This window comes from Clupea harengus, chromosome 21, assembly GCF_900700415.2.
Source record: "Clupea harengus chromosome 21, Ch_v2.0.2, whole genome shotgun sequence".
Taxonomy (NCBI): Eukaryota; Metazoa; Chordata; class Actinopteri; order Clupeiformes; family Clupeidae; genus Clupea; species Clupea harengus.
In genome coordinates this window covers 649594-675455 of record NC_045172.1, presented here as the reverse complement: position 1 = coordinate 675455, position 25862 = coordinate 649594, and the positions used below count along the sequence as shown (strand labels likewise).

General features: G+C 39.9%; 1 protein-coding gene across 1 annotated transcript; it reads left to right on the top strand.

The window, feature by feature from the left end:
* The first annotated feature begins 1184 nt into the window (after positions 1-1184).
* cars2 (cysteinyl-tRNA synthetase 2, mitochondrial) lies at positions 1185-24606 on the top strand. Its single transcript, XM_012823309.3, has 15 exons — positions 1185-1689; positions 1780-1830; positions 2353-2470; positions 2957-3028; positions 4019-4124; positions 4219-4299; positions 4634-4763; positions 6820-6953; positions 7171-7238; positions 12161-12227; positions 15103-15241; positions 15600-15723; positions 17391-17489; positions 17663-17872; positions 23226-24606. The coding sequence occupies exons 1-15, from the start codon at positions 1451-1453 to the stop codon at positions 23289-23291; spliced, it is 1704 nt and encodes a 567-aa protein (XP_012678763.2). The 5' UTR covers positions 1185-1450; the 3' UTR covers positions 23292-24606.
* The last annotated feature ends 1256 nt before the right edge of the window (positions 24607-25862 follow it).

The following is a 25862-nucleotide window of genomic DNA, read 5'->3' as shown; positions in this document are numbered from 1 at the left end:
TCAAGTGTGTGGTGGTGGCTGCCTGACGGGTGGTGGGGCTGGTCAAAGGGGGTTTAAGTACAGTAGAGAAGCAATGGTAACATACAAATGAAAAAGCATTCCTTTGTTTTTATGGGCCAAAATAGTTTGTAGTTTCAGTAGTTAACTACACAAAAATGGCAAAAGAGTAATTCTACTACATAAATCACTATGCCAATATGAATGCAGTTAAACTATGAGCAAGCTACTGCAAAATGTACTTAAACCATTAGTTAAACTACATGTAGTTCAATACTCCCCAACATTAGTGTTAACATATGAATCAAACGGTACAATACAGGAATCAAGAGTGTTATCAATCATGTACCAATACATTAGCAAAGCTAAAAAAGGAATTGGAAATGATCAGCTGATTGCAGAGGCAGTAATGCCGTGGGATTCAATGTCCTGACAAACTGGTCTAATTAATAGCTTATTGGAATTTTAAAAAGGGTCTTATAAATTCATTGCATATGGACTGGCCAGAGGGATGGGACCTGATTACTCTCTATTCCTAAGGTGAGGTGTTAACCCGAGATGTATTATTATTGAAGTGATTTGAAGAAAAAATGTAATTGGTCATTTAGTTCTTTTCATACTCTGAATCTGCCTCTTAACCCAGAGGGGGGAAAAACACATACAGTAAGGTGAAGCCAGTGACAGTACCTCTCATTAAGTAGTAATATGGCATTTTAGAACATAGAAAAACTGTCAAAATAAAAATCCAACAAAACTTGTTTTCAAGATGTTTCAATGTTTGAACACATACGAATTTGAGCTGCTGATTAGTAGTAGTGGCTCTATGTAACTGGTGCCCATTCAAATTAAATTATTCATATCCTGTCTAATCCATTTCTAGTTGTATATGCTACAATCCAGCCCGTACTCACATTGACAAACACAATAGGACTTTTAACTTGACATTGTGAAATCATTATTTGTCAGGATTTATGCCTTATTCAAGACAACTCGGAATGAATTTTCTTTATTGGTTTCAACAATTATGTTCAAATTGGTCAGACGACCTGCTGATGTCGGGGATCGTTTCCTTGTCAAAGCTCCGAATGATTGTGGCGTAGGGTACTTTGGTAGAGCGTTCCGAGTTGGAACTCGGAAATAAACGAGACCTGTATTATCTCGAACACAGCAATACTGTACACCTTCCGCTTTTTTGTAGCGTGTAGCCAACGGGAAAACGTTGATACACAGTCTGTCAAACGTGCCTGTCACTGCATGAGGGGACTATTCCCAAATTCAGAGGTTTAAATGGCAAAGTTAAGAAACATGAATGCAACCCTGATACCTATTTAACAGTGACTGCATGGTCGGGGCTAAATTCGAAAACTGCTAACTGTTAGTAGGTTAGGCCAACCAAGTGTATTTGGTGAGCAAGCTAGCTACTATTCTAGTTTAAGAGGTAACGTTAAAGAATATGGGGAGTTCATTTCGGGCGTACGTTTGGAAATGCACAGCAAAGTATGTCGCGTTGAATAGGGGTTGTTGCATTCCTAACTTTTATAGAACCACCGTTAGACTAAACTGTGCTAGTACGCGGTCCAGTGAGCGAAAATGGTGGAAACCATCGGGATTTGATACAGGGTTAAAAGTATACAACAGCCTCACCAAACAGAAAGAGCCACTTATATTGGCAGAGGAGGGGGTCGCAAAATGGTATGTCACGAGTTACAAAATCTGACCCCATAATATTACTGATTGACGTGGAGCTGTCCCTGCATTTATCGTGTGTCTTGTCATTTGAAGGTACAGCTGCGGACCTACTGTGTATGATCATGCGCATCTTGGACACGCATGGTAAATATCTCGCCCCTTGGACTTGTATCTAAGTGACCCTGATAAGACATTTGTACTAGCTAGTTAGTGCTGATGATAGTATGGTAACTTAAATAAAATGAACATGCGATAAAAGCTAATCACATTTTCTTACGATGATGGCCAACTTCGTAGCCTAGCACCAGTGGCAATACTAATAGAACTAGTATTCCCACCTACCCTTGTCGTATAGCCTATTTGCTCTGAATGATTTCAAAACAAGTTATTACAATTCATTCGTTGTCACGACGCAGAAAATGAACGTTTTGTAACACTTCTCAACGATACAACTTGAAAGAAAGAGTAAAAAGATCACATATTATGAATGTGCTTGGGATGTTTCAAATGTTTTTCACTGTACACACATTCATACGTCGCTCATCCCATTCATTCACTTATCATGTGTGGGAAACCGAACGTTGTAGGCTAAGCTATAACTGAACATATTGTATCCTGTCTCGTTTAACATGTTGAATCGATTCATGTCTGTGTCTCTTTTCGTAGCTCCTATGTTAGATTTGACCTTGTGCAAAGGGTTCTGTCAAAGGTTTTTGGAATAAATGTCATCCACGTCATGGTCATCACTGATATTGATGATAAAATCATAAGAAGAAGTATGGAGGTAAGCTACCAATCAGTCTGTTAGTTACGTGTTTCTAATTACAGCATAGAACTATATAATTCAGAATTTTCCAGCTAAATTCACTTCTTGCTGGTATAGAAAATGACCTAATAGCATGGATGCAGGAGACCTAGTGATCACTAATGTTGCAAATATTGTACTAATGCTTGCATCTTAACACCTGCTTATTGTGCAGTATTAAAAGTTTTACCACAATTCTAATCCAATACACTTTTTGGCAAGTTCAGCTAATTGCTCCTCACAGTCCTCTGGCTGTCCATTCTATGTGTGTGCTCTTTAAACAGGATACAAACAAAGTGGTTCTGAGTAGTTGCGAGTTTGACCAGGCTAATCCAGGCAATCAACATGTTACTTCAAGAGCAGGGAAGGGAGGGGTGTAATTCGATTTGCTGTTGAGCTCAAATATCTACAACCTCTCTGCAGAATTACAGACAGTGCCTTTAAACTGATGTTTGATTTTTACAGAAGAACATGTCACCCACTGTACTTGCCAGAATGTATGAGGAGGACTTCAAACAAGACATGTTAGCCTTGAAGGTAAATAAGGGAACTAGTTCGCAAAATGCCTCAATAAGGTCAAGTTTATGTAGCATTGGTGTTAATGTGCCCCTGAACATGAATTAAAACTTTATACAGCTGGTATACAGCTGGTCTGGTTAATAGGGCTTTCCCCCCAAATAGAGCAGATTGTTCATAATATAGTAGATTGCTAAAACACCAAAACATTGATGTGTTGTCTTACTTCTGATGTCCATTAGCGGTTGTTCATTTTCAGTTCATCAATTAGCTAATAATACAGTGTGTAGTGGCATCTAGTGGTGAAGATACTGAATTAGAACCAGCTGGATCCCCTTCCCTTTACAAGCGTGTGCAAGTACCTATGGCGGCTGTCAAATAAATAAAATAAAAATGCGACAAGCCCTGTCTTGAAACAGTGTTTTAGTTTGTCCACTCTGGGCTACTGTAGAGACACAGGCACAACATGGTTCACCCCATGGGAGAGGGCCGCTCCTTATGTAGATAGGAATGGCTCATTCTAAGGAAACGGAAACACAACAATTCATAGTGACAGGTATACACTAATGAAAAACATAATTATGAATACTATATTCCATTTCTACTCGGAGCTCTTGTTTAAAACTGATCAAATATGGTTTTCAGATTGCCTGACACATTGTTCTATTCTTTGGATCAGTTCATGTTAGGCACATGTCCGTTGTATTTAGGTGGGCTACTCCTTCTAACATATAGGCTAAACGGCCTCGGTCATATTCTATAATTAGCAGTGGGCTATAAATTCACCAAATAGGTTAATTTCAGGCTACTGGGCTGTAAGAGCGCTGCCATACTTAATTTGACCACTAGTTTGTTGTTCAGGGTCTGTTCCACTTTTTCACTGCTGTAACTCCACACCCCCTGGGAGGCCCTTTGGGAACCAGTGGTATAAGTGCTGATAGTAACGACTGGTTATGTATTGAATGTTAATAAATGGGAATCACTACATCTGAAATACTGTTGTGCTTCCAGGTTATTCCTCCAGTTGTTTATATGCGTGTGACAGAGAACGTTGCCCTTATCGTGGCTTTCATCGAACAAATCATACAAAATGGACATGCCTATGCAACAGCGAGTGGTGAGTCCTCTCATACTAGATCGATAATCTTGGTGTTTGAAACTCCAGATTTTCATCTCAGCCTAACACAATGGACTTCATTTTGTTCAAACAGGAGATGTCTACTTTGATGTAGGGTCCATGGGTCACAGCTATGGCAAATTTATGAACATGGGAGAGACGGCCGGAGAATCAGGTATTTCTTCTTTTTTGTTTGTATGTTATGACTGAGGCTGGATTTGATAACATGCTTAGCCATTAAAGCTTTCCTTGGAAGGGATGTTTAATATAAGTTTAATAACTGTTACTTTGTAATGCTTCAACATCTTAACTGAATGACTATATATACTGCAGGTTGAAATAAAATTACCTGATTTAACATGGCACTGACATATGTTAAATCAAGTTGTTATCTTGGTATAAATCCATTTTCCACATTTGCCTGTACAAACTAGCTGTACAAAGTATGTCTTAACAAGATGAGCTTGAAAAGGACAAGCTAGAGATATGACTTCTATGTGTGTTCACAGAGGGGACAAATAAGAGGGACATCAGGGACTTTGCTCTATGGAAGGCCTCCAAACCGCAAGAGCCTTTCTGGGAGTCGCCATGGGGACCTGGAAGGCCTGGATGGCACATCGAGTGTTCTACTGTTGCTAGGTTACCATCAATCATCCTCTCTTCCAAACTCTCATTAAGCTCAGGAGTACCAATACTCCCAGCATGTACTCTCACTACCAGTCATTAGCCAGGGCAATATATCTATCTCTCACTACCACTCATTAACCAGGGCAATATATATATTTTCCTGTCAGGAGTAGCTCAAGTCAGTCAATTGAAGTCCAGCACACAGTTCTGTGGTAAAAGTCCAAACCTAACCAAATTTGGTACACACAATGGGCCTCATTCTCGAACGCAGTTAAGAAGAATTTAAGAGGAATTTCTTCTGAATTGGATTTAGGAAAACATTTGGCATTCATGAAAGTTCTCTCATCTGGGATTTGTTCTGAACTTCAGAAGACTTTCCGAACTCGAAATAGCAGTCGTAACTCGGCCAGAGTTTTCTCAAATGCGATTCCTTAAAAAACCACAAGATGGCCCTGTGGGAGGAATCGCATTTAAGAAAACTCTCCGTGTTAGAAGTGTTAATGAATTTGTGAGAACTCGTTGGTGATTGCGTTCACATCAACTCTACAGACATCCTCGGATTAAAGTAATTATAATAATAATAATTACGAGAATATTTGTATCATTAACAATTACGTTTCACATGTATAGTCATGATTCTACGAGGCACCGTGATGTCATAAAATAAATAAAAGGACTGCGCTCGTCTAGTGTGCGTCGTTTGGCACTGCCGTCTGTGTAAGTACGGCAATCCAGAATTTTCATTTGTAGTTCCACGTTGGTGGAACGAACTGCCTAGCACTACCAGAGCAGGGGCGTCCCTCTCTACCTTTAAGAAGCTTTTGAAGACCCAACTCTTCAGAGAGCACCTCCCTTCCTAACTGGCACTTTGACTAGTGCTTAACTTGCACTTACAGCAGTTACATTCCTGCACTTCGTTTTTATTTTCTATTTCGTTTTTCTATTTCTTATGTAAAGTAGTATTTATTGTTACACTAGGTCTCTATTGCTCGTAGCTTGACTGTTCTCTCCCTTGTACGTCGCTTTGGACAAAGGCGTCTGCTAAATGACTAAATGTAAATGTAGATGTACACGAACACTGCAAATGTAAGTGAATAAATAAATAAGCACTAAACTCAATCGCGTAAAAGTAGCCATAGTGGAATATAATGGACACATCTATCCTGCAACAGTACCTCCACCTCTACACCGGTTCTGCGTTTACTTGTGCTCGCTTTCCGCTTTGACATGACTGCTTACGAGTTGCTTTCGCGTGGACTCGGTAGATTCCGACAGCACATGTCACTACGGTTGCGTGCCCTTATAAGGTGCTGGCGGGGCGTGTATGTATGCAAATCCAGGTGCACGAGAACGCGCTTTCAATTTAAGAAAACTCTTCCGGGGGAGCACAGCTCAGAACACTTCTGCTGTGTAGGAACACATGTTCAAGCGTTCATGAATTTGGTGGAGGTCTTTTTCTTACGTTGCTTTTCCGAAGCCCGTAAGAAACATTTCAGAAGAAACTTCAGAAAATTTTCGAGAATGAGGCCCATTCAGTACAACATTCTTTGGATGCAACGTCCATATGTCCAACATATGCATTACATTATCTCAAGAACTACTTCACCTAAAAATGTGGCTTTTTTACTTGGCCCAATTTGCTCACATTTCCTAAAGTGCCAGTGTCCTCTTTCATCTGCTGAAGCTGAAACTAATAATTCTCTCTTGGTGAAGATATGAGTACTCCAAACACATTGTGTAAACCTGACAGTGATGCAAAAAACATTTTAATGTCTGCATGCATACTGTTGAATATACTTGGAAGTCAGTCAGGTGATCATTTCCCATATAATTGGCATGATGGCTACGTTGCCAGTTCAGTTGTGGCTGTAATAGGCCTACACAATTACCAATAAGAGTGGGAGAATGTAATGACTGATACATGAGCCTACTTATATATAGACTGTTTACATTTCTATGAATACAATACTTTCTCTTCATACCGTACTATTTTTTCCCTAGTTGAGTTCTCACTACAGATGTGATGTAATGGTGGTCAGTTTCTGATATTTCTTTTTCTTTTCCTCAGCTCTGTCTTTGGGAGTCAGCTGGACATCCATTCGGGGGGGATCGATCTGGCCTTCCCCCACCATGAGAATGAGATCGCCCAGTGTGAGGCTCATCACCAGTGCACACAGTGGGGGAACTACTTCCTCCACTCAGGTACAGGTCTTTATATGCACACTGACATCTGATCAGTGAGCTTCAACCACAGTATACCATTTAAGCTGTAGACAAGCACTACTTCTCATAAACCCTGCCAATTGAGGAGATGAAAATGATGAAAATGTGTGATACATCTGCACCTCTTCCCTTGTCTTACCATACATGTAAATGATAATTCGATTACACAATTCAAACAATTGTATGTGCCTTCCAGGTCATCTTCATTTGAAAGGAAGTGTAGAGAAGATGTCAAAGTCCTTGAAGAATTATATAACTATTAAGGTAAGACATATCTATACTACTTGGGTTTAAACTGAGCACAGTAACTGAGTTATATTATCTCTATTAAATGGTTTCTTTCTCTATAGTCACTATATACACCCAACTATTTGTGAGATTTTTTTAAAGTGGGAAATAATTTATCAAGCAACAAATCTGAAGTCATTGAACTGTTTAGTTAAGGACTGCAACACATGAGAAATGAACTTGATGTTATACTTACACTTTTACGGATGACCGATCAGATTAGATACTGAAGCTAGGTCTGCAGCAGGAGGGATTGACATTTAGGCTAGCCTTTTTAAAGCAACATTATGTAACAATTTTACCTTAAAATAACACGTTCAAAATCCTTTTGGTGGTAGACTGACTTGTAATACAGATAATGGCATATGTAACACTGCCACAGCATGCCTGGTATGCCTGGTATCTTTGGTTGTTGTGCTGCTTTGTTTGCCAGGCGTGGGCTACAGATAGTTCCTGGATGTTGTTATAGTTCCCAGGTGTGCCTTCTCTAGGGAAACCTAAGGAAGAAAAGAGACACAGAATAATTCATTTAGCAAACATTTAAAAAATGCCAATCTATACCATACCAAGAACACAGTGTCACTTAAACTGACGACACATATGGTTGACAGATAATGATAGCTGGTTTAAACCATTTGCATGTCATGACTTTCACACTGAATAGATACCTAGATGTTTGGTAGAGCAAAAGCATTTTCAAAATGTGCAAAACAATGATAAATTGATGTTATGATGTGCACAAGTGACTAGATGATGTGGTGGTTGAACAAACAGTTTTGAGAATTTTACCTCTGATCTGAGAAATATACCAAAGCGACTGAGAAAAACTGTAAAAACAAGTATTGAACTTAACACTATAAATAATGAGCTCAAACATAATGATCTAAGGTAACTGGAAAGCTACACAGACATTCGTGGAAAACATTCACATTACGTAAAACTAGTTTGAAATGTTAGCCAAACACAAAACCAGACTCTGAATCTGTAAGCACTTTAGAGACTGTACATTTGTCAAGAAGTTAATATAGCCTATGTCACATCAGCCATCTCATGTTAACTAGCAAACAAGCTAACACGTACCTTGTGTTTCCCGTTGTGCTGTAGATTATTCTCTGAAAAACGTGTAGTTGCTTTCGTGTGGAGAATAAGGCTTCAAATGATGTTAGTTCGTGAAAAGTGCTTTTTTACCGCCAGCAATGCTCGAAATGAAAGGTTTCATCTGAGGGACAGTGAGTTTACAATTAATGGTAACTACATTCGCTGCTTCAGAACAGCCAACCAGTCATTGACCGATCCTTATAAAATGTATAAATTAATTGGCTCCACTGTTGCTGGGCTGTTGCAATGGTGAAAGGCATGACTATAGCAGCTACACCCCTGAACCCCTGCGAGCTGCGGTTTTCACCTCTTAACAAATGTGGACTCGATACGTTAAAAACGCAAATATGGTGCTTTAGCAGATAAGATGCCCACATAGCCATTGAATTAACGTGTTTGCAAAGGGCAAGGGGGTGGGGGTACTTCTCCCCCCTCATTCACTAACGTTACATTGATATCAGAGTAAGCTCTTGCTCCATTGATCTCAGGATTGTTTGATGTCTATGTGACGCCATTTAACATCACTTGCAAGTGGTTGTGATCACTTTGAACCCATGACTGCCTGTTATTGGTGAACTGATGTTGAGGAATTCAACTTTGCAGCAAACGTGTTTCCTGGTTGCTATGGTTGTCTATTATGCTAGCTAACTTTGACGCATGTGCAGATGGTTCAGTATTCAGTGACTCTTATGGACGGTGTCCTTATTTTTCGTCTTTCCCTTTCCCTTCCCGAGAAGGTTTTGTTTTAAGGTATTTATTCTTCATCTTAACCTTAACCTCAACCTCACTGAATCTGATTGATCTCAGTGCTGCCATGAGCTATAAAGCCAGATTGGTAGTCTTGATGGATGTTGTGTCTGTGTTGAAAGGAAGAGAGTTGCTCTGCTTTCTTTCAAATGAAAAGAACCTAATATTGATAAGATGTAGACATTGGACATGGGTACACAGGCATAAAGGGCCATTTGATGCAACCATCCCTCCTGTTTCAGTGGCATAATATGTTGGCTAATTCTGAGTCTGTTGTCTACATTCTACTGTTATTCTCAGAAATGAACACGATTCCATGCAAGAAATTGAAAAGAAACTAAAAGAAACTTCCAACTGTGTGCACCACATCCTTTACAGTGCAAACAGGCTCTAACCAGAAGAGTAAGAGATGTGGGAGGCCTCAGTGCACAACTGGGCTTGAGGATAAAAACATCAGAATCTCTAGTTTGATAAACAGATGCCTCATAGGTCTTTAGCTGGCAGCTTTTGGTAAAAGTATCCACAAAACATTCCTATCTACAACAGTGAAAAGGCCCTAGAATACCGGCCGCCTAGGCAGAGTTTAAAAGAAAACCGCATATCCCAGACAATGCAGGGAAAAGAATAAATGGGCGAAAGAAAATAGATACTGAGTGGAGTATGATTGAAAAGATGCTATGGACAGACCAATGAAGTTGAGATGTTTGGATCACAGTAGAGACAAGAAACTGGACATCATTGGTCAAGCACAATAAGGGAAATATCATTCATTGACATCATTGGTCAAGCACAATAAGGGAAATGTGATAGTCTGGCAGGGTTGGTGCTGGTAAAGTATGAATTTGTACAGAATAAAAAATCTTTCAACAAGGAAGGCTGAAACTCCATTTTACATTGTCATGCCCTTGTTTGCATCATGGCACATGACTGGAACCAGTTTCATCCTACACCATGCCCTTGTAGGGAAGAAGCAGTCAGAGTTGGGGAAGAAGCAGTCAGAGTTGGGGAAGAATTTGCAATTAAAAGTTTGTAATTGCAGCAAATGGAGGATTCTTTGATGAAAGCTTCAAACACAATATTCTGATTTTGATTAGAAATCATTGTTTCTAACTTTGTTAAATTCCTGACTATATTTTTCGTTCATTTGAATCGATGTTTAAACATGTCTTAGTAAGATAACTGGGCCTCCTCTCTGCATGGGAATGTACCTCTCAGTGTATGTACAGTGCCCTCCACACTTATTGGCACCCCTAGTGAATATGTCTTTGCTGTTTATCCTCTTGGTCTTTCACTCAAAATATTTAAGAAAATCTTACCTTTTCATTGAAGTAAAACTATTGAAAGAAAAAAAAAACTGTTGACATTAAATAAATATTTTTCCCCAAAACATGTGTGCCACAATTATTGGCACCCCTTAATTTAATGTTTTGTGCAGCCTCCCTTTGCCAAGATAACAGCTCTGAGTCTTCTCCTATAATGCGTGATGAGGTTGGTGAACACATGGCACGGGATCTGAGACCATTCCTACATGCAGTATCTCTCCAGATCCTTCAGATTCTGAGGTCAACGTTTGACTCAGCTTCAGCTCATCCCACAGATTTTCTATGGGGTTTAGGTCGGGGACTGTGATGGCCATGGCAAAACCTTTATTCTGCGGTCGGTGAACCATTTTTGTTGTTGATATTGAGGTGTGCTTCGGATCATTGACCTGCTGGAAGGTCCAACCACAGCCCATTTTAAGCTTACTGGAGGGGGCTGTTAGGTTTTCATTTAATATCTGCTGGTATTTGATGGAGTCCATGATACCATGTATCCTAACAAGATGTCCAGGGTCTTTGGAAGAAAAACAGCCCCACAACATCAAAGATCCGCCACCATTCTTCACATTGGGTATGGGGGTCTTTTCTGTATGGCTATCTTTCTGTCTACGCCAAACCCACCTTTGATGTTTGTTGCCAAAAAGCTTTATTTTGGTCTCATCTGACCATATAACTCGGCCCCATTGAAGGTCTGACTTACATTTGGCAAACTGTAGGCGCTTTAGTTTGTAGTTGATTGACAGCAGCCCTCCAAAACAACTTGTGGTGATGTAGGTGGCGTCTGATGGTAGTTTTGGAGACTTTCTGACCCCAAGACTCAACTCACCTCTACAATTCTCGAGCTGTGATCCTTGGAGATTCTTTTGCCAGTCGAACCATCCTCCTCACGGTGCTTGGGGTCAATGTACACACACGTCCTCTTCCAGGCTGATTCTTAACATCTCCTGTCGCTTTAAACTTCTTAATTATTTCCATGATACTGGAAATGGGTATTTTCAACTCTTTAGAGATTTTCTTGTGTCCATTTCTTGATTTGTGCAGCTCCACAACTTTCCGTCGCACATCGTCACTGTGTTCTTGGGTCTTTCCCATACTAATGGAATTTGGCCTGTGTCACCTCATATTTGTACGCCAGTGGAACAGGAAGTCATGGTTGACCTCTTAAGAGTTCCTTATCAAACAGGTGAACTTAAAAATGTAAAACATGACTGGAAATATACTTCAGTTAGATTTTAATTATAAGATTTTTGTAGGGGTGCCAATAATTGTGGCACACATGTTTTGGGGAAAAATATTTATTTAATGTCAACAGTTTTTTTTTTCTTTCAATAGTTTTACTTCAATGAAAATGTAAGATTTTTGTGAATATTTTGAGTGAAAGACCAAGAAGATAAACAGCAAAGACATATTTTTTTATAGCCTGTTTTGCTCATATTCACTAGGGGTGCCAATAATTGTGGAGGGCACTGTATGAACAGATCTGTAACATTAGACTGTACGCTACATGAAAGCTGTATGACCTAGCAGTTGTTATTCCATTGTGTTTAACTACTTGTGTCTCTTTGTCATGTAATACAGTACATGATCATTTTATGAAATGGATGCCAAGCGCACACATTCATGTGGCTCGTGCACTTCAATGTGGTAGACCAATTCTACTCTTTAATGCTGGGGGGTTCTATTAAGAATAAACATCAAACACATTAATACACATGTTCATCTGTGTACCTGCAGGATTTTCTACAGGCCTATACTGCAAATGAATTCCGTATGTTTTGCCTCTTGACAAAATACCGATCAGGTAAGTTTAATTACACATTAGCTAATATGAAGCCAAGTTTACAAATAGTTCAAATGAGAAATACAATTCTGTCCATAAATGCCAAGTTTCATATTCAATTTAGACTTAATCTTATTGGACAATATTGGAAAATAATTAAGTATATTTACTCAAATTTTGTAGTAGAGTATTTCTGTATTTCCATTTTATGCTACTACTTCGACTCCACTAGAGGGGAATGTTGTACTTTCTACTCCACTACAATTTGACAACTTTAGCTACGTTTAAGATGAAGATTTTACACAATGGATAATATTGCAAGCTTTTAAAAATGCAACCCAAACCTGTGACGTCTAACAAAAAGCAGTGTGTAATCGGGATCACATTTCATGTCTATGAGTTGTCAACAGCTCCTCTAAACTTCTCACATGGTTTCATTTCAATAAATGTTCAAATGAAAAAGATTAGAGAAAAAGTCCAAAAACTGAAAACATCGTGTATCAGAACTATCCCTCATTCATCAACTCATGCCCCCTCTGAAGTCCTTCAAACTAGCTTCACCTCCAGCAGCTACAACAGTAACATGCTGCTTACACACTGGTGCTTCAGTATTAATTATCTAATGTCATATATAATCAATAATAATCAATCAGAGGGACCAAACTAGTACTTTTACTTTAATGCTAACTAGATTATGCATCTATTGCTTATGTAGTTTTACTTAAGTGGGGTATTTCATGCAGGACTGTAATGGAGTATTTTTTACTGTATACTTTTACTTGAAGGTGCAGTGTGTCGGATGTAGTGGCATATAGCTGTGAGCTTGCAGATAGCAAACAACTGAATACCCCTCCCTCTCCCCTCATGATCCAAACATGTAGGAACACGTAAAGAGGCCGTCAGCTGCCATCAAAAAGAGAAAGCCTTCTCTAGAGCCAGTATTTAGTTTGATCCGTTTTGGGCTCCTGTAAAAACATGGTGGCAGACTGGCAGTTGAATGATGTAGAGATATGAGGTTCTATTTGTGCCTCTGTCAAAATGAAGGGGGCAGAGATATAATGACACATTATGGAAAATGGAGAAGAAATGCAGAAAAGACAAACTAATACTTCCATGTTTAAGGCATACCTTTGTGTTGTGGCGTGTGGAAATGGTGTAACAGACTGACCTAGCTACCAAGCTAGCCAGGTAATAGGCGATCCAGTCACTTCAACTGTCATTCTGTTAAAGTAAGCCCAGCATTAAATATATAACGTACTATAATAATTAATACCTTTGTCAGGTTTTTAATGGCACACACGACACACTGGAACACACACGTGCATATATGGAGGCGACACAGGACACACACACACACACACACGCACACACGCAGGTAGGCCTGAGGTCGCGGTGAATTTATTTTCTGCTTTTTCCCATCCTGGACCGTCCTTCCTCAAGGACCCCCCAGGAGCAGTGGGCAGCTTTGCAGCGCCCGAGGAACAAGTGAAGTGAACTGTCTATCTTTGGTCAGGGATGGACATGAGTTCTGTTATTTTGCATGTTTTTACTGTTGGGGTTCTTAGTGGAGGAAACCCCTTGTGAACACGGGGAGAACATGCAAACTCCACACAGAAAGGCCCGGGAGATAGCCCACCTGAGCACTGTGCATTCTGGGGAGGACCTGCCCCCCAGAGCCAACAGCGCCCCATGCGGGAATCGAACCCATGACCTTCTTGTTGTGAGGCAGCAGTGCAAGCAGTGCAAGCAACTGAGCCACCGTGCCACAATAGGAGCAACAACAACCCCTTACAAGACCCTCCAAGCTGTTCTTTTTAGCAAACTAAACGACCAAACAATGCCATAGTTCGGCAATTTTCAGACTGTCAGAGACAGCAACAAACTATCTGATTGGCCTCCACCGGTTAAATTGGCTCCTCATTTGCAATTTCTCAAAACATACGACATGCGTCCAAAGTAACCATGTTGTGTTTCCACAAGACCGCGTGGAAAAGCCTTAAGCCTCCATCAGGCTCTGACAGATGTCTCTGTCTAGTGAGACTACATGAGTAGTTTCATCCTCTGTATGTATGTGTGTTGCATACAAACCCCCAGAACAACATGTTCCATTTTGATTAGAACTACACCTACTGTTGGGACTTCAACATGTAGACTGTCAGCCCTAGCTACTCTGGTCTTTGCTTAAGCACAAAATGCAGAGGCTGCTTGGACTAAACACACCAGACTGAATGTCATCATTTAAATTAATATTATTAACATTCAGTATAAATGACATACCTAAACAATCATTTCGATTATTGACAATTCATTTTTTTTCATTGAGTTGAGGACAAAGACAGACTTATTACTTTAGCTTTTCTTAGAGATCAGCGTTGAAGTGACTGATTAGAAAATTCTATTCCGTGACTATAAGAGACTGGAATTTATTTGATGAATTAAAATGTTCTGTTGGAGACCCGGTTGTTATTGTATGGTTTACAGTACTTTAAGTCAAATGTTTTTTTTTTTTTTTTTTTCATACCACAGATTATCAATTTACTCAAAAACAAAGGTTTACCCAAACAACAAAGCTTTACCCAAACATTTTTTTTTTTTTGTAAACTAACTGATCATGTAAATGTTTTGGGTAGAATAGCTTGGGTGTAATGGGCATGAACACTGTCCAGTAACAACGTGAACACAGAGGCTGGGGAACACAGTGATTCTGACATGTTTGTTGGGCGTGAACACAGAGGCTGGGGAACACAGTGATTCTGACATGTTTGTTGGGCGTGAACACAGAGGCTGGGGAACACAGTGATTCTGACATGTTTGTTGGGCGTGAACACAGAGGCTGGGGAACACAGTCATTCTGACATGTTTGTTGGGCATGCTGGTGTTTGTTTGCTTCCTCCAGGAATAGAGTACAGCGACAAGAGCATGAGTGAAGCACGCAGTTCAATGGCCACCATCTCTTCTTTTACCCACAATGCTCAGGCTTACATGCAGGGCCATGTTCTGTGCCAACCCATAGACGAGGCAGTGCTGTGGCAGAGGTACACGTCTCAATATAGATTTATTGAATGTTTTGTGAAACTGAAGTTTGCACTCAATCTAATCAGTAATAAGGGTGAACCCATCCCTCACACTTCACTCCATCTGGTGTCTTGTGAGAAGCTGCCATACTCAGTCACCTCTGTGTCATGCATTACATCACAGAATCACATCACAGAATATTGTAATCCATCCAAAAACAAATCCCCATTCTGTAGGTTTTAAGTGCAAACACACCTTTCTTCAAAGTAGTATGTTGTTAAACTAAGAGCAAAAGCAGACTGCTGTTCTTACAGTACAAGAAGAAATCCATGTCTATAACAAATGTGCATCATTTCATATCCTTGCTCTGTTTTTAAGGCTAGCTTCTACCCAAACCAATGTGCGTGCAGCTCTGGCTGATGACTTTGACACCCCAAAAGCAGTGGATGCCATCATGAACCTCATTCATCAATGCAACTGTCAGCTTCAGACTGTCTCTAAGGTAACCTCCATTTCTCCTTGTGAATGGCACTATATCTTAAGAGTGACATGACCTACCTGATGAACATGCTGACTAAGTGAACAGTCAGAGTACCCTCACTGGCAGAGATAAACACAGAAATACTGTGATCTTCTGGAGGGGGGGGGGGAATCAGACACATGGCAGAAGAATTCATACACATATCAGGATAAGCATGTGGCAAATGTACACAAACATAAAGATGGTATACACATGATACATACTAAATGAATAGTGGATAAAATGGTAGAGCAATGAAACAGAAAACATTACGTGTAAAAAGGCTAGCACAGAGTATGTAGATGTATCATTCTGTAGTAGAATGAATGTGATGGGGATGGGTAGGTGTAGGCAGAGGGGATCAGGTGGAGAGACTACTGCAGCATTCCACAGCAGAGACAGTCTACACTAGATTAGACTATGAGGGGAAGAAAAGAGACAAAGTGAGTGGGCAGAGCTTGGTTCCCTAATATGTGTGTATGTACTTATGGTTATGGCGATGAGGAACAATGTTTGACTGCGGGCAAAGGTCACGTTATAAGAGAGAGAAAAGTTTGGTTAGTAAACATCAATTTGATAAACAGATAAAGTACTAGTGCCTTAGCATAATATGATTTAGAAGGAGACGCAGAGGGAGCGTCTGCATGGCGTGGTGTATGGGAATTGAGTTTATGTTAAGTGTTGTTGAGTTATGGTTGGTTATGGTTGGATGACCTGGTGCATGAGAATTTGAGTTATACAAGGATAGCAAAGGTGGCAGGATACAACCGGGTGGTGACAACCGCAACACACACCACATCCTGTACCCGGGATCCGTAAAGGCCCTCCTACACAGTACACCATGCCCCCAATTTGATTAATGTTGGGAATTTTATATATGTTCAGTTTATGATTAGTTATGTTGGCTGACATGGTGCGTGGGAATTTTAGCCTTCTATCTATATGGAGATAATACATAAAATACATAAGTAGCTAGCTACATTGGCTACACAGTTTAGGAAAAATAACAATAAAGCTTACAGCCCATGCACACCTGTCCTAAAGAAATACCACCACCAAGCTAACACACATACAATCACAACAGCTTACAGCCAGAGAGCTACAGGCTCAGAAAAGATGTTAACTTTGCCGGCCTTCTGAGTACCATGCAAACTCCATTACCACAGTCCCTGTTGGCACGGCACTCTGTGACATAGTCACTCACCACACCAGAAGAACAGTCTTTGAAATGAACCTGGATATGGTCTGCATGGGAAGCGGAAACAATAAAGATAAAATGGAAAATTCGTGACACCTGTAAAGCTTCCAATGATGGCCACAGAGTTGATTTCTCATAACAATGAACCCAAGTGTAGGCCAGTGTGTGTTCCACACAGCAAACCAGAGAGCATAGAAGGGATGTTTGTGTATTAGCTGGTTTAGCTAGCCTCATTGCCTTGGTGGAGACACAGTGCTACAGGCGTCTCTGTACACTAGCCTTAAACCTTTAGAAGAACTGTGCAACAATAGGCAGTGTAATAACAATATCATGAATAACCTGTTCCTGTATTTACACTACATTGCTGCAAGAAAGTCTTCTTTTTGTTTATTTGTTTATTTTATTTATTTAATTATTTAGAGATTTGATGTAATTTGCTCTCTTTGATAAGACTGCAGGACTGTCAAGAAGTCCAGCTGTATTTGGGGCTGTCCTCTCCTACCTAAGGGACATGATGGAGGTGTTTGGAGTTGACCTGCTGGACAGAAAGGTCAGAGCCTTCATTTCAGAATGCCTTCACTTAAGTCTAAGATTTAGGGTTGTTTTGTACATCCATACACAGATATGATAATGAATAAGAAATACTTCAAAGCTTCATAAGGAAGTTATCATTACCAAAAAAGCATCATTATCATCGATTCTGTTCTTCCTGCGATCCTGTAGGACTCCTGTGGTGTAGATAGCTCCAGAGTCCTTGAGAATGTGGTGGAGCAGTTGGTGCAGTTCCGCAGCGAAGTACGCAACTTTGCTCTGGAGGTGAATGAGTCTGGTGCTGCAGATGGCAAGAAGCACTTACACTCAGACAGACGACCCCTGCTGAAAGCCTGTGACGCCTTGCGGAGGGATTTGGCTCCATTAGGGGTTCATGTCAAAGTGAGTACCTTCAATTCATCGACTGGAATGAGTAGCATATTTAGGAACATTTTTTGTGTTCTAATTTTGTTAATTTTAACAATGGCTAAAACCGTTGTCTCAGCTGGCCAATCACAGAGTTTATTTAGCAGAACTTCCTCCTATAGCTGACATCAGCTGCCATTTGATATGTTTGGTTAAGAGGTTTATGACACGATTTTTTGACGCATCATGAAAAAACATATTTTACTTGGTTTGCAACTTCAGAACTAGGTACTGAAACAGAAAATGAATAGCTTATGTTATGATATATATTCTACTTCGTATGCAACTTGTGGGAGCTCTATTTTCTATGGAAATAAACATTTTCAGATGGAAACGCTAACAGTCAGTTCGAAGGGATGTGGCTAGCGCCTTTTAAAACCGGGCCGACAAGCTACAATTATTTGTCAACGAATGTTATTGTTTTGAACAACAGAAGAAGCACTATGGTTTATTCCTTGTAAAGCTGCTCCTGGCGAACACTGTCCAAAACTCACGGCCATATTGCCATATTCTGATATTGTAATCTCGTTTGACGCCTTCAGTTTAAAGGGATTGCTCAGCAATGCTATTGGTCGTCTTTAACCAAACCTTACAGTAATTAACTTCGGCCTGGCTCTGCCCGCTTTCTACCTTTATTTGAGCACACCTTGATGCTCACTCTGCATTGTGTTCTTTATTTGAGCACACCTTGATGCTCACTCTGCAGCGTGTACTTTATTTGAGCACACCTTGATGTTCACTCTGCAGCGTGTTCTTTATTTGAGCACACCTTGATGTTCACTCTGCAGCGTGTTCTTTATTTGAGCACACCTTGACCCCTCACTCTGCAGCGTGTCCTTTATCTGAGCACCCCTCACTCAGTTTCCAGTGGCCGCTTTCACCATCAAACTAGACCCCAAAAACTACATATACAATATGTTAATAAATACAATACAATTAATAAATAAATAACGTCTGCAGCGTGTTCTTTATTTGAGCACACCTTGATGTTCACTCTGCAGCGTGTTCTTTATTTGAGCACACCTTGATGCTGCAGCGTGTTCTTTATTTGAGCACACCTTGATGTTCACTCTGCAGCGTGTTCTTTATTTGAGCACACCTTGATGCTCACTCTGCAGCGTGTACTTTATTTGAGCACACCTTGATGCTCACTCTGCAGCGTGTCCTTTATTTGAGCACACCTTGACCCCTCACTCTGCAGCGTGTTCTTTATTTGAGCACACCTTGATGCTCACTCTGCAGCGTGTTCTTTATTTGAGCACACCTTGATGTTCACTCTGCAGCGTGTTCTTTATTTGAGCACACCTTGATGTTCACTCTGCAGCGTGTTCTTTATTTGAGCACACCTTGATGTTCACTCTGCAGCGTGTACTTTATTTGAGCACACCTTGATGTTCACTCTGCAGCGTGTTCTTTATTTGAGCACACCTTGATGTTCACTCTGCAGCGTGTACTTTATTTGAGCACACCTTGACCCCTCACTCTGCAGCGTGTCCTTTATCTGAGCACACCTTGACCCCTCACTCTGTTTCCAGTGGCCGCTTTCACCATCAAACTAGACCCCAAAAACTACATATACAATAATAAATACAATACCATTAATAAATAAATAACGCCTGCAAAAACGGTCTTCTGAAGTGAGAGGCGCATTGTTCTGCAGTGTTTTTTCTCGGGTTCTTCTTTGTAGAATTTATAGAGATCATCTAGGTGGGTGTGGTCCTAGACTGTAGTGCTACAAATTCTCTGTAGGATTTTGATCAGATGAGCCATTCTAGAATATTTACTTTACTATCTTTGAGCCACTCTAGTGTTGCTTTAGCCTTCGTCCTCGGATAATTGGCCTATTGGTAATCCCTCTCCCACATTTTACAACAGATTGGTTTTGTGATTATGATTATTATGTAGAATTGATTTCCATCCATTCTACTTTAAATTCTAAAAAGTGTCCTAGTTCCTGCAGACAAATCTCCCACAGCAGCTAACACTGCTATATTTTCTAATTAGGATGGCATCTCAAGAGTTACGCTACATGTAGTACTTTGAGGATTGGCCAAAAAAATTTTTTTTTGGTTTAATTTGACCATAAACCAGTGGTTCCCAACCTTGGGGTCGTGACCCCTAGTGGGGTCGCATGGAATTGAAATGGGGTCGCCTGAAATAGTAAGTGATCAATGCAAAAACATATCAATAATTTTTTTTATTATAAAAATAAAAACACCACACACAATTCAAAACAACCCCTCATAAAAATCGAATTCAAATAAAATGCGGGCACTCGGCATATCTTCATTCACACGACCACACATATCAACATAAACATAAACATAACATCAAACATAAACCGCGCGCAAAGTAAGCTAGCTAGCAAGAAAATCAGAGCGAGAGAAATACAATTAAGAAAATGGAAAGATTTCTTCACCCACGCAAGTCGCCAACATCTTCAAGTGAAACTCAGAAACAGACACCAAAAAGACAGCGAAAATATGATGAAACCTTCCTTCAGTATGGATTTACTAGCATAATTGAAAACAACGAGGAGAAGCCTAAATGTCTGCTGTGTAGTAATGTCCTGTCTACCGAGAGCATGAAACCCAACAAGCTCAAAAGACATTTTGAGACAACACATAAAGAATATGTGGGGAAACCAAAATCTTTCTTGCTAGAACGCAACAGGGGCTGCATTCGCGAATGGCGGTGGAGGAATTCTGGTTTGGCGCAAGAGAAGAGTACCCAGAGATCTCACAGTGTGCTTTAAAACTGTTGGTTCCTTTTGGAAGCACATATTTGTGTGAAGCCGGATTAAGTGCTCTTGTGTGCATGAAATCAAAGTACCGTTCGCAACTGGATGTAACGGCAGAGATGAGATGCACTCTGTCTACTATACCACCCAACTTTGAAAGGCTGCAGCGAGATGTGCAAGCTCAACCGTCCCATTAAATATGGTGAGCCCATATTTAGCTCATATTTGTAGCCTACTTAGCCTTGTCATTGTTTGTTCAGAATTAATTAATTTGCAGCCCATAAAATCCTCACTTAATGTGGTCTAAAATGAACGTTTACTTGCAACATAGTTTGTAATTCTATTAGGCCCACTTGATTGAAAACAAATATTTTGAATATCTGGGGTCACTACAGCTTTGTGATGTCAAAGTGGGGTCACAAGCCAAAAAAGGTTGGGAACCACTGCCATAAACCCTTTTTCCTATGTCTAAAGCAACATGCATCATGCTTTAATGTGGATCAATGGCTTCTATTTGCCACCCTCCAACAGTCAAGTTTTATGTATAGCTCTTAAAGGCCCTGTCACACCATGACGTTCTGGTCAACGTTCTCTGAACTTTCTAATCGTTCAATTTCGAGCGTTCTAGGGCGATGTGGACACATCTGGCGTGTTACTAACAAAAGAATAGCGTAGGACTGACACATGACTAGCGTGGGACTGACGCATGAGGAGTGTGTAACACCGACCAAGTGACGTGTCACTGGTCCGCGACAAACGTGTGCTGACGTGTCACTCCAGCGCGACAAACGATAAGTCAACATTAGAAGAGCGTGTTAAAGGTGTAATTAACGTGTGAATAATGACAGAAAAGCGTTTTGCGGCGTGTGGGTTTTATGGTCAAACGGGTATAAAACGCTGGAAAATCATAGTGGATTCAGTTGATCTGAACAGTGAACATCATGCCTCCAAGACCACGAAAAGGTGTGAGGGGGGCTTCTGCTACTAGCGCTGCTGAAAGTAAGAAGAATACAAAGCCTCTTTCACTAGCAATGTCTTCGGACGAAGATTTACTGTTATTATTACTGTGATTTACGAAATAACGGGCGTTATTCCTGGGGTTTTATGTTATTAAAATAAATGATTTAAATTTGACACTGAATTTGTGTTTCTCAATGTTTATTATTAGAAAACATCAACACATCCACACACATTGTCCATGTCACAAGAGTCTTCATATCATATCCATCTGCCATGGAACAGCACCAGCTATAACAGTGCTCAGCTATGTTCAAGTTCAGTACATCTACTTCATGCTGGCTCAAGCAAGCAAATACCCTCCACTCCGCTTTTCGCTAGATTATGCAATGACCTTGCATGACATGATAGCATTGGATATGTAGATGTATAGTGCACAGAATAACGTTTGCAATGATGTAAGTTGCGTTTGTTGATCACGTATGGTTAATAACATATTAATTGTATGTAAGATCTTCCCTTGGTGAAAAAACGTTCGCCAATATCTTCCTACGAGAGATGGGTTAGGTGCTCAAATTTCCCTCGATCAAAGAGGACGTTAGTAGGCATGTCCAAACTAAAAATCACGTCTCAGGATTGCTGCGCACATAAGTTATTTCGGGTGCATCAACTGTAGGTACTCAGTCTACCCTACCCAACGACTGACTACGATAGCCAAACGCGTGCAAAGTTAATAAAACGTTCCACGAAAGTTCTCCAGCGTTTAAATTAAACGTTGATGAACGCTGATCTCCATGAGAACTTTTGTGCATGTTCAAAACTTTTTTTTTGGACCAGCGTTCTCCTCCGATTACCGACGATTACCGACGATTACAGCGTTCACCAGCTTTCACACAAAGCTCTTCTGGCGCAATACCAGCGACCATGGACGATTACCAACGTTTCCTCTAACATCATAGAACGTTGACCAGAACGTCATGGTGTGACGGGGCCTTTAGATTGGCCTACTATACCTGCACCTAGATGTTTCAGAGTGATGGATGGGCTGTGGTGGCCTCCCTCACCAGTTAATAGTGTGATGCAACTTCCTCTTTCTTCTTATGGATCCAATGTTGGAGTTTTTTCCTCACTTAAGCATTCTAATCACCTTGCCTCTTTAGTCTTAATTTAATAAGTGGCACTTCTGTGTCATTTGGGAGTAATTTGTCATCTGCCTTAACCTTAATGGTTTTGATACAAGTAGTGGTTTTAATTTATTTATTTTTAATGTTGGTAGACAAATAATGATGGCCTTTGGAAATATACTTCACAATAAAAATACTGATGAATGTTTGTGTAAGTTTCTTTTGTAATTGTGAAAATGTTTATGACTTCTATGAGATTTGAATGCTTTTGCAAGCTATTGTATGTTATTCACAATGTCACATACCCTCATGTCCTCCAGCAGTAACACAATCATTATTCAAAGGGACTCATATATGCTTGTTTTAGCCTAGTGCTGGAGATGTCCTCTACTATAAATGGTGAAATTGGTTCTATAATAAGTAGTGTTTTGGTGTGAACAGGTGACATAAGAGTGGTGCTTTACTTTATGATCTTTAATAACCCAGGATGTTTGCTATCTCATTCCAGGACAGAGGCACAGCCTCCACGTGGGAGATCACACAGCTAAGAAGAGGCAAGGAAGAGAGAGAGTAGCTGTCTATTCTCTGTGAACGCTGTGGAACAGATCTTGTGTTATGTTGGGGTGATGAACGGCAGTAAACTACATCAGTAGTTGTCAACTCTTTGTCAGTGTTGCCGCTGTGACAGCAATTCTGTGATACTGTGTTTTTGTAGTCAAATATATGTCATCCCTGTGCACACATTATTTATGGTAGCAGCTTACTCTCTCTCACCCACACACAAACTAATGAAAACAGCGATTGCTGTATTCATTTTCAGTCATGAAATAGTTTAAACAAATCTCAAATAATACCAATTTGTAGAAATGCTGAAAAGAAAAATATTTGAAAAGAGAATCTGAGAATAATACACTGGACAGTTGGCAGCAGAAGACTTTGGAAAAAAGGAAAATAAAATGTTGCCTGCTGGTACCCTGATGCCCATGTACCAATAATTGACCATTTTAAGCTTGGCCTACCATTTTATGGGAGCGATGAGGCACAGGTGGGGCTTGAAAAGGCCCCCTTGTTCAAAGTGGGGGAATGACAGAAAAAGTTTGAGAACCACTGCCTTATACCATCTAAATGGTAATGGTAAGGTGATGCCAAACTACTTGCTTACAAAAACAAACATCAGAAAGTGGCAAATTGCTTCATACGGTTCCTTTAACTCAACTAAAAGCTAACCTACTAAATTGAAAAAAAATATGCTTATTTGTAATATCTAAACATGGATACAATCAGAATCCGAACTGTTTTTTTTTTTTTTGGCCAAGTATATTTTCACATACAGGAAATTGACTTGGTGTGGTTGGTGCATAGGACATAAAACAACAATATAACAGCTGTATAACAGATAAAATAGAAGCTAAGAGATCCAGCTCCAGTAGTAGTTCTTTATTGAGGGTGTGGTGCATGAACCCTCTGAACACTTCATATGGGTAGCATGGTATTGACACCATATGGTATCATTCCCTGTGGGCTAATTGTTATCATATAACTGTTTCCCCTGCTCTGCAGTAGTCTGCAATATAAACAACCAGAGGTGGGACATGTTATTGCTTGGTAAGTAACAAGTAGCCTAAGTCTCAAGTCCTAACGGTCTTGATTTCTGGATGACAGACGGTAAAAATGATAAGTAAAAGCCCAAGAATACTGCAGTATAACAGCACGAACGAAATAATCTTACTTCACTTAATCCATATAGCGGTAAAGCATTTTGACATGTAATGCTCTGTTGTTAGCCAAGGTTGTATTTTGATGCTTTAGTGTGGTCTATCAAACTACACCACTTTTGCAATTGTTCAGAGAAATGTCTCACCTTAAAATAAAAATACCATACCTCCTTTCTTACGACTTCATCTCATGGCTGTTCACTCCCGATAACATACCTAATAGTTACCGCCAATAGACTGATGCTAAAAACGTTGTTAGGCAGAAAACTAAAATGTTTCCCCCTCAACATAGGGGTAAAATCTCTGGAAGATGTAGAATATAATTCTTAAATAAAAAATGGGGAATTGTCATCTGTGTGGCATCCAGCCTTTAAGCACGGGGCCTATTGACATTTATAGGCCGAAACTACAAATTGTACCCCTCAATATAGGGGTCAAATTTCTTTATTGGAAGATGTAGAACTTGATTCTGAAATAAAAAGCGGGGAATTGTCGTCTGTGTGGTGTAGGCTATGCAGCCTTTCAATGTGGACTCGACTTCTACTGGTCTACACTCATAATGCAAAAGTTGTTAGGTTGGGCGAACTACAATTGAGTTTATACCCGAAAAAACAGCATGTGATTTAATAAAAAGAAGCATTCCATTAGACAACCATTAGCCTACAGTGTACAGGTTTATTGTTATACAATACCAATATTATCAATATTAAACAGTATAATCAGAAAAAGGGTTTGGGAAATAATCGTATTGATTGCTTCCTTTGTTATTCAAAGCAAAATATATAATTTTCATTACATTTCATAGATTTATTACCAGACTCTATGTAAAAAGTGCCACACACCTCGCGGGAAATAATATCCGTATTGTGTTCGAGAGCTGCAGATGTGAGTCGTTCTACACGAAAGCGGAGGGAAACTATTTTGCACCTGATGCAACATTGTGGTCGAACATAAGCCAGACACCCAGGATTTCGCGATGTTTTTTTTTCATCGTATGTGAAGGCTGAGACATTCATACCATTTTATTCAGTCTTACTAATGATGATTTGTAATATTAACAGGTTCATTTTGTTGTGGATAAGTAAAGCGTACTTTGCTACATTTTTGTAGTCCTGGTCATCTTTTGTTTGGCATGTTGGTAAGGTTATTTAGACTCTAAAGAGGACCATTTCTCAGTGGTTTTGTTCTTTAATTAATGTTTGTTCATGAATTACTTATTCTTCAACAAATGATTCAATTGTAGCCTAATTACAAATAGTTAATGTTAAACTATCATTATGGATGACGCTCTTAATGTATTACGGTAATACCATTGGCTGTTATATTTGAGGTATTACGGTTTCTCATATGACATGACATGTATGTCGTTAAGTTCACTTGTTGTGCAGAGAGACGGATGAATATAGCCGGTGCACTTGTAATGAATAAAT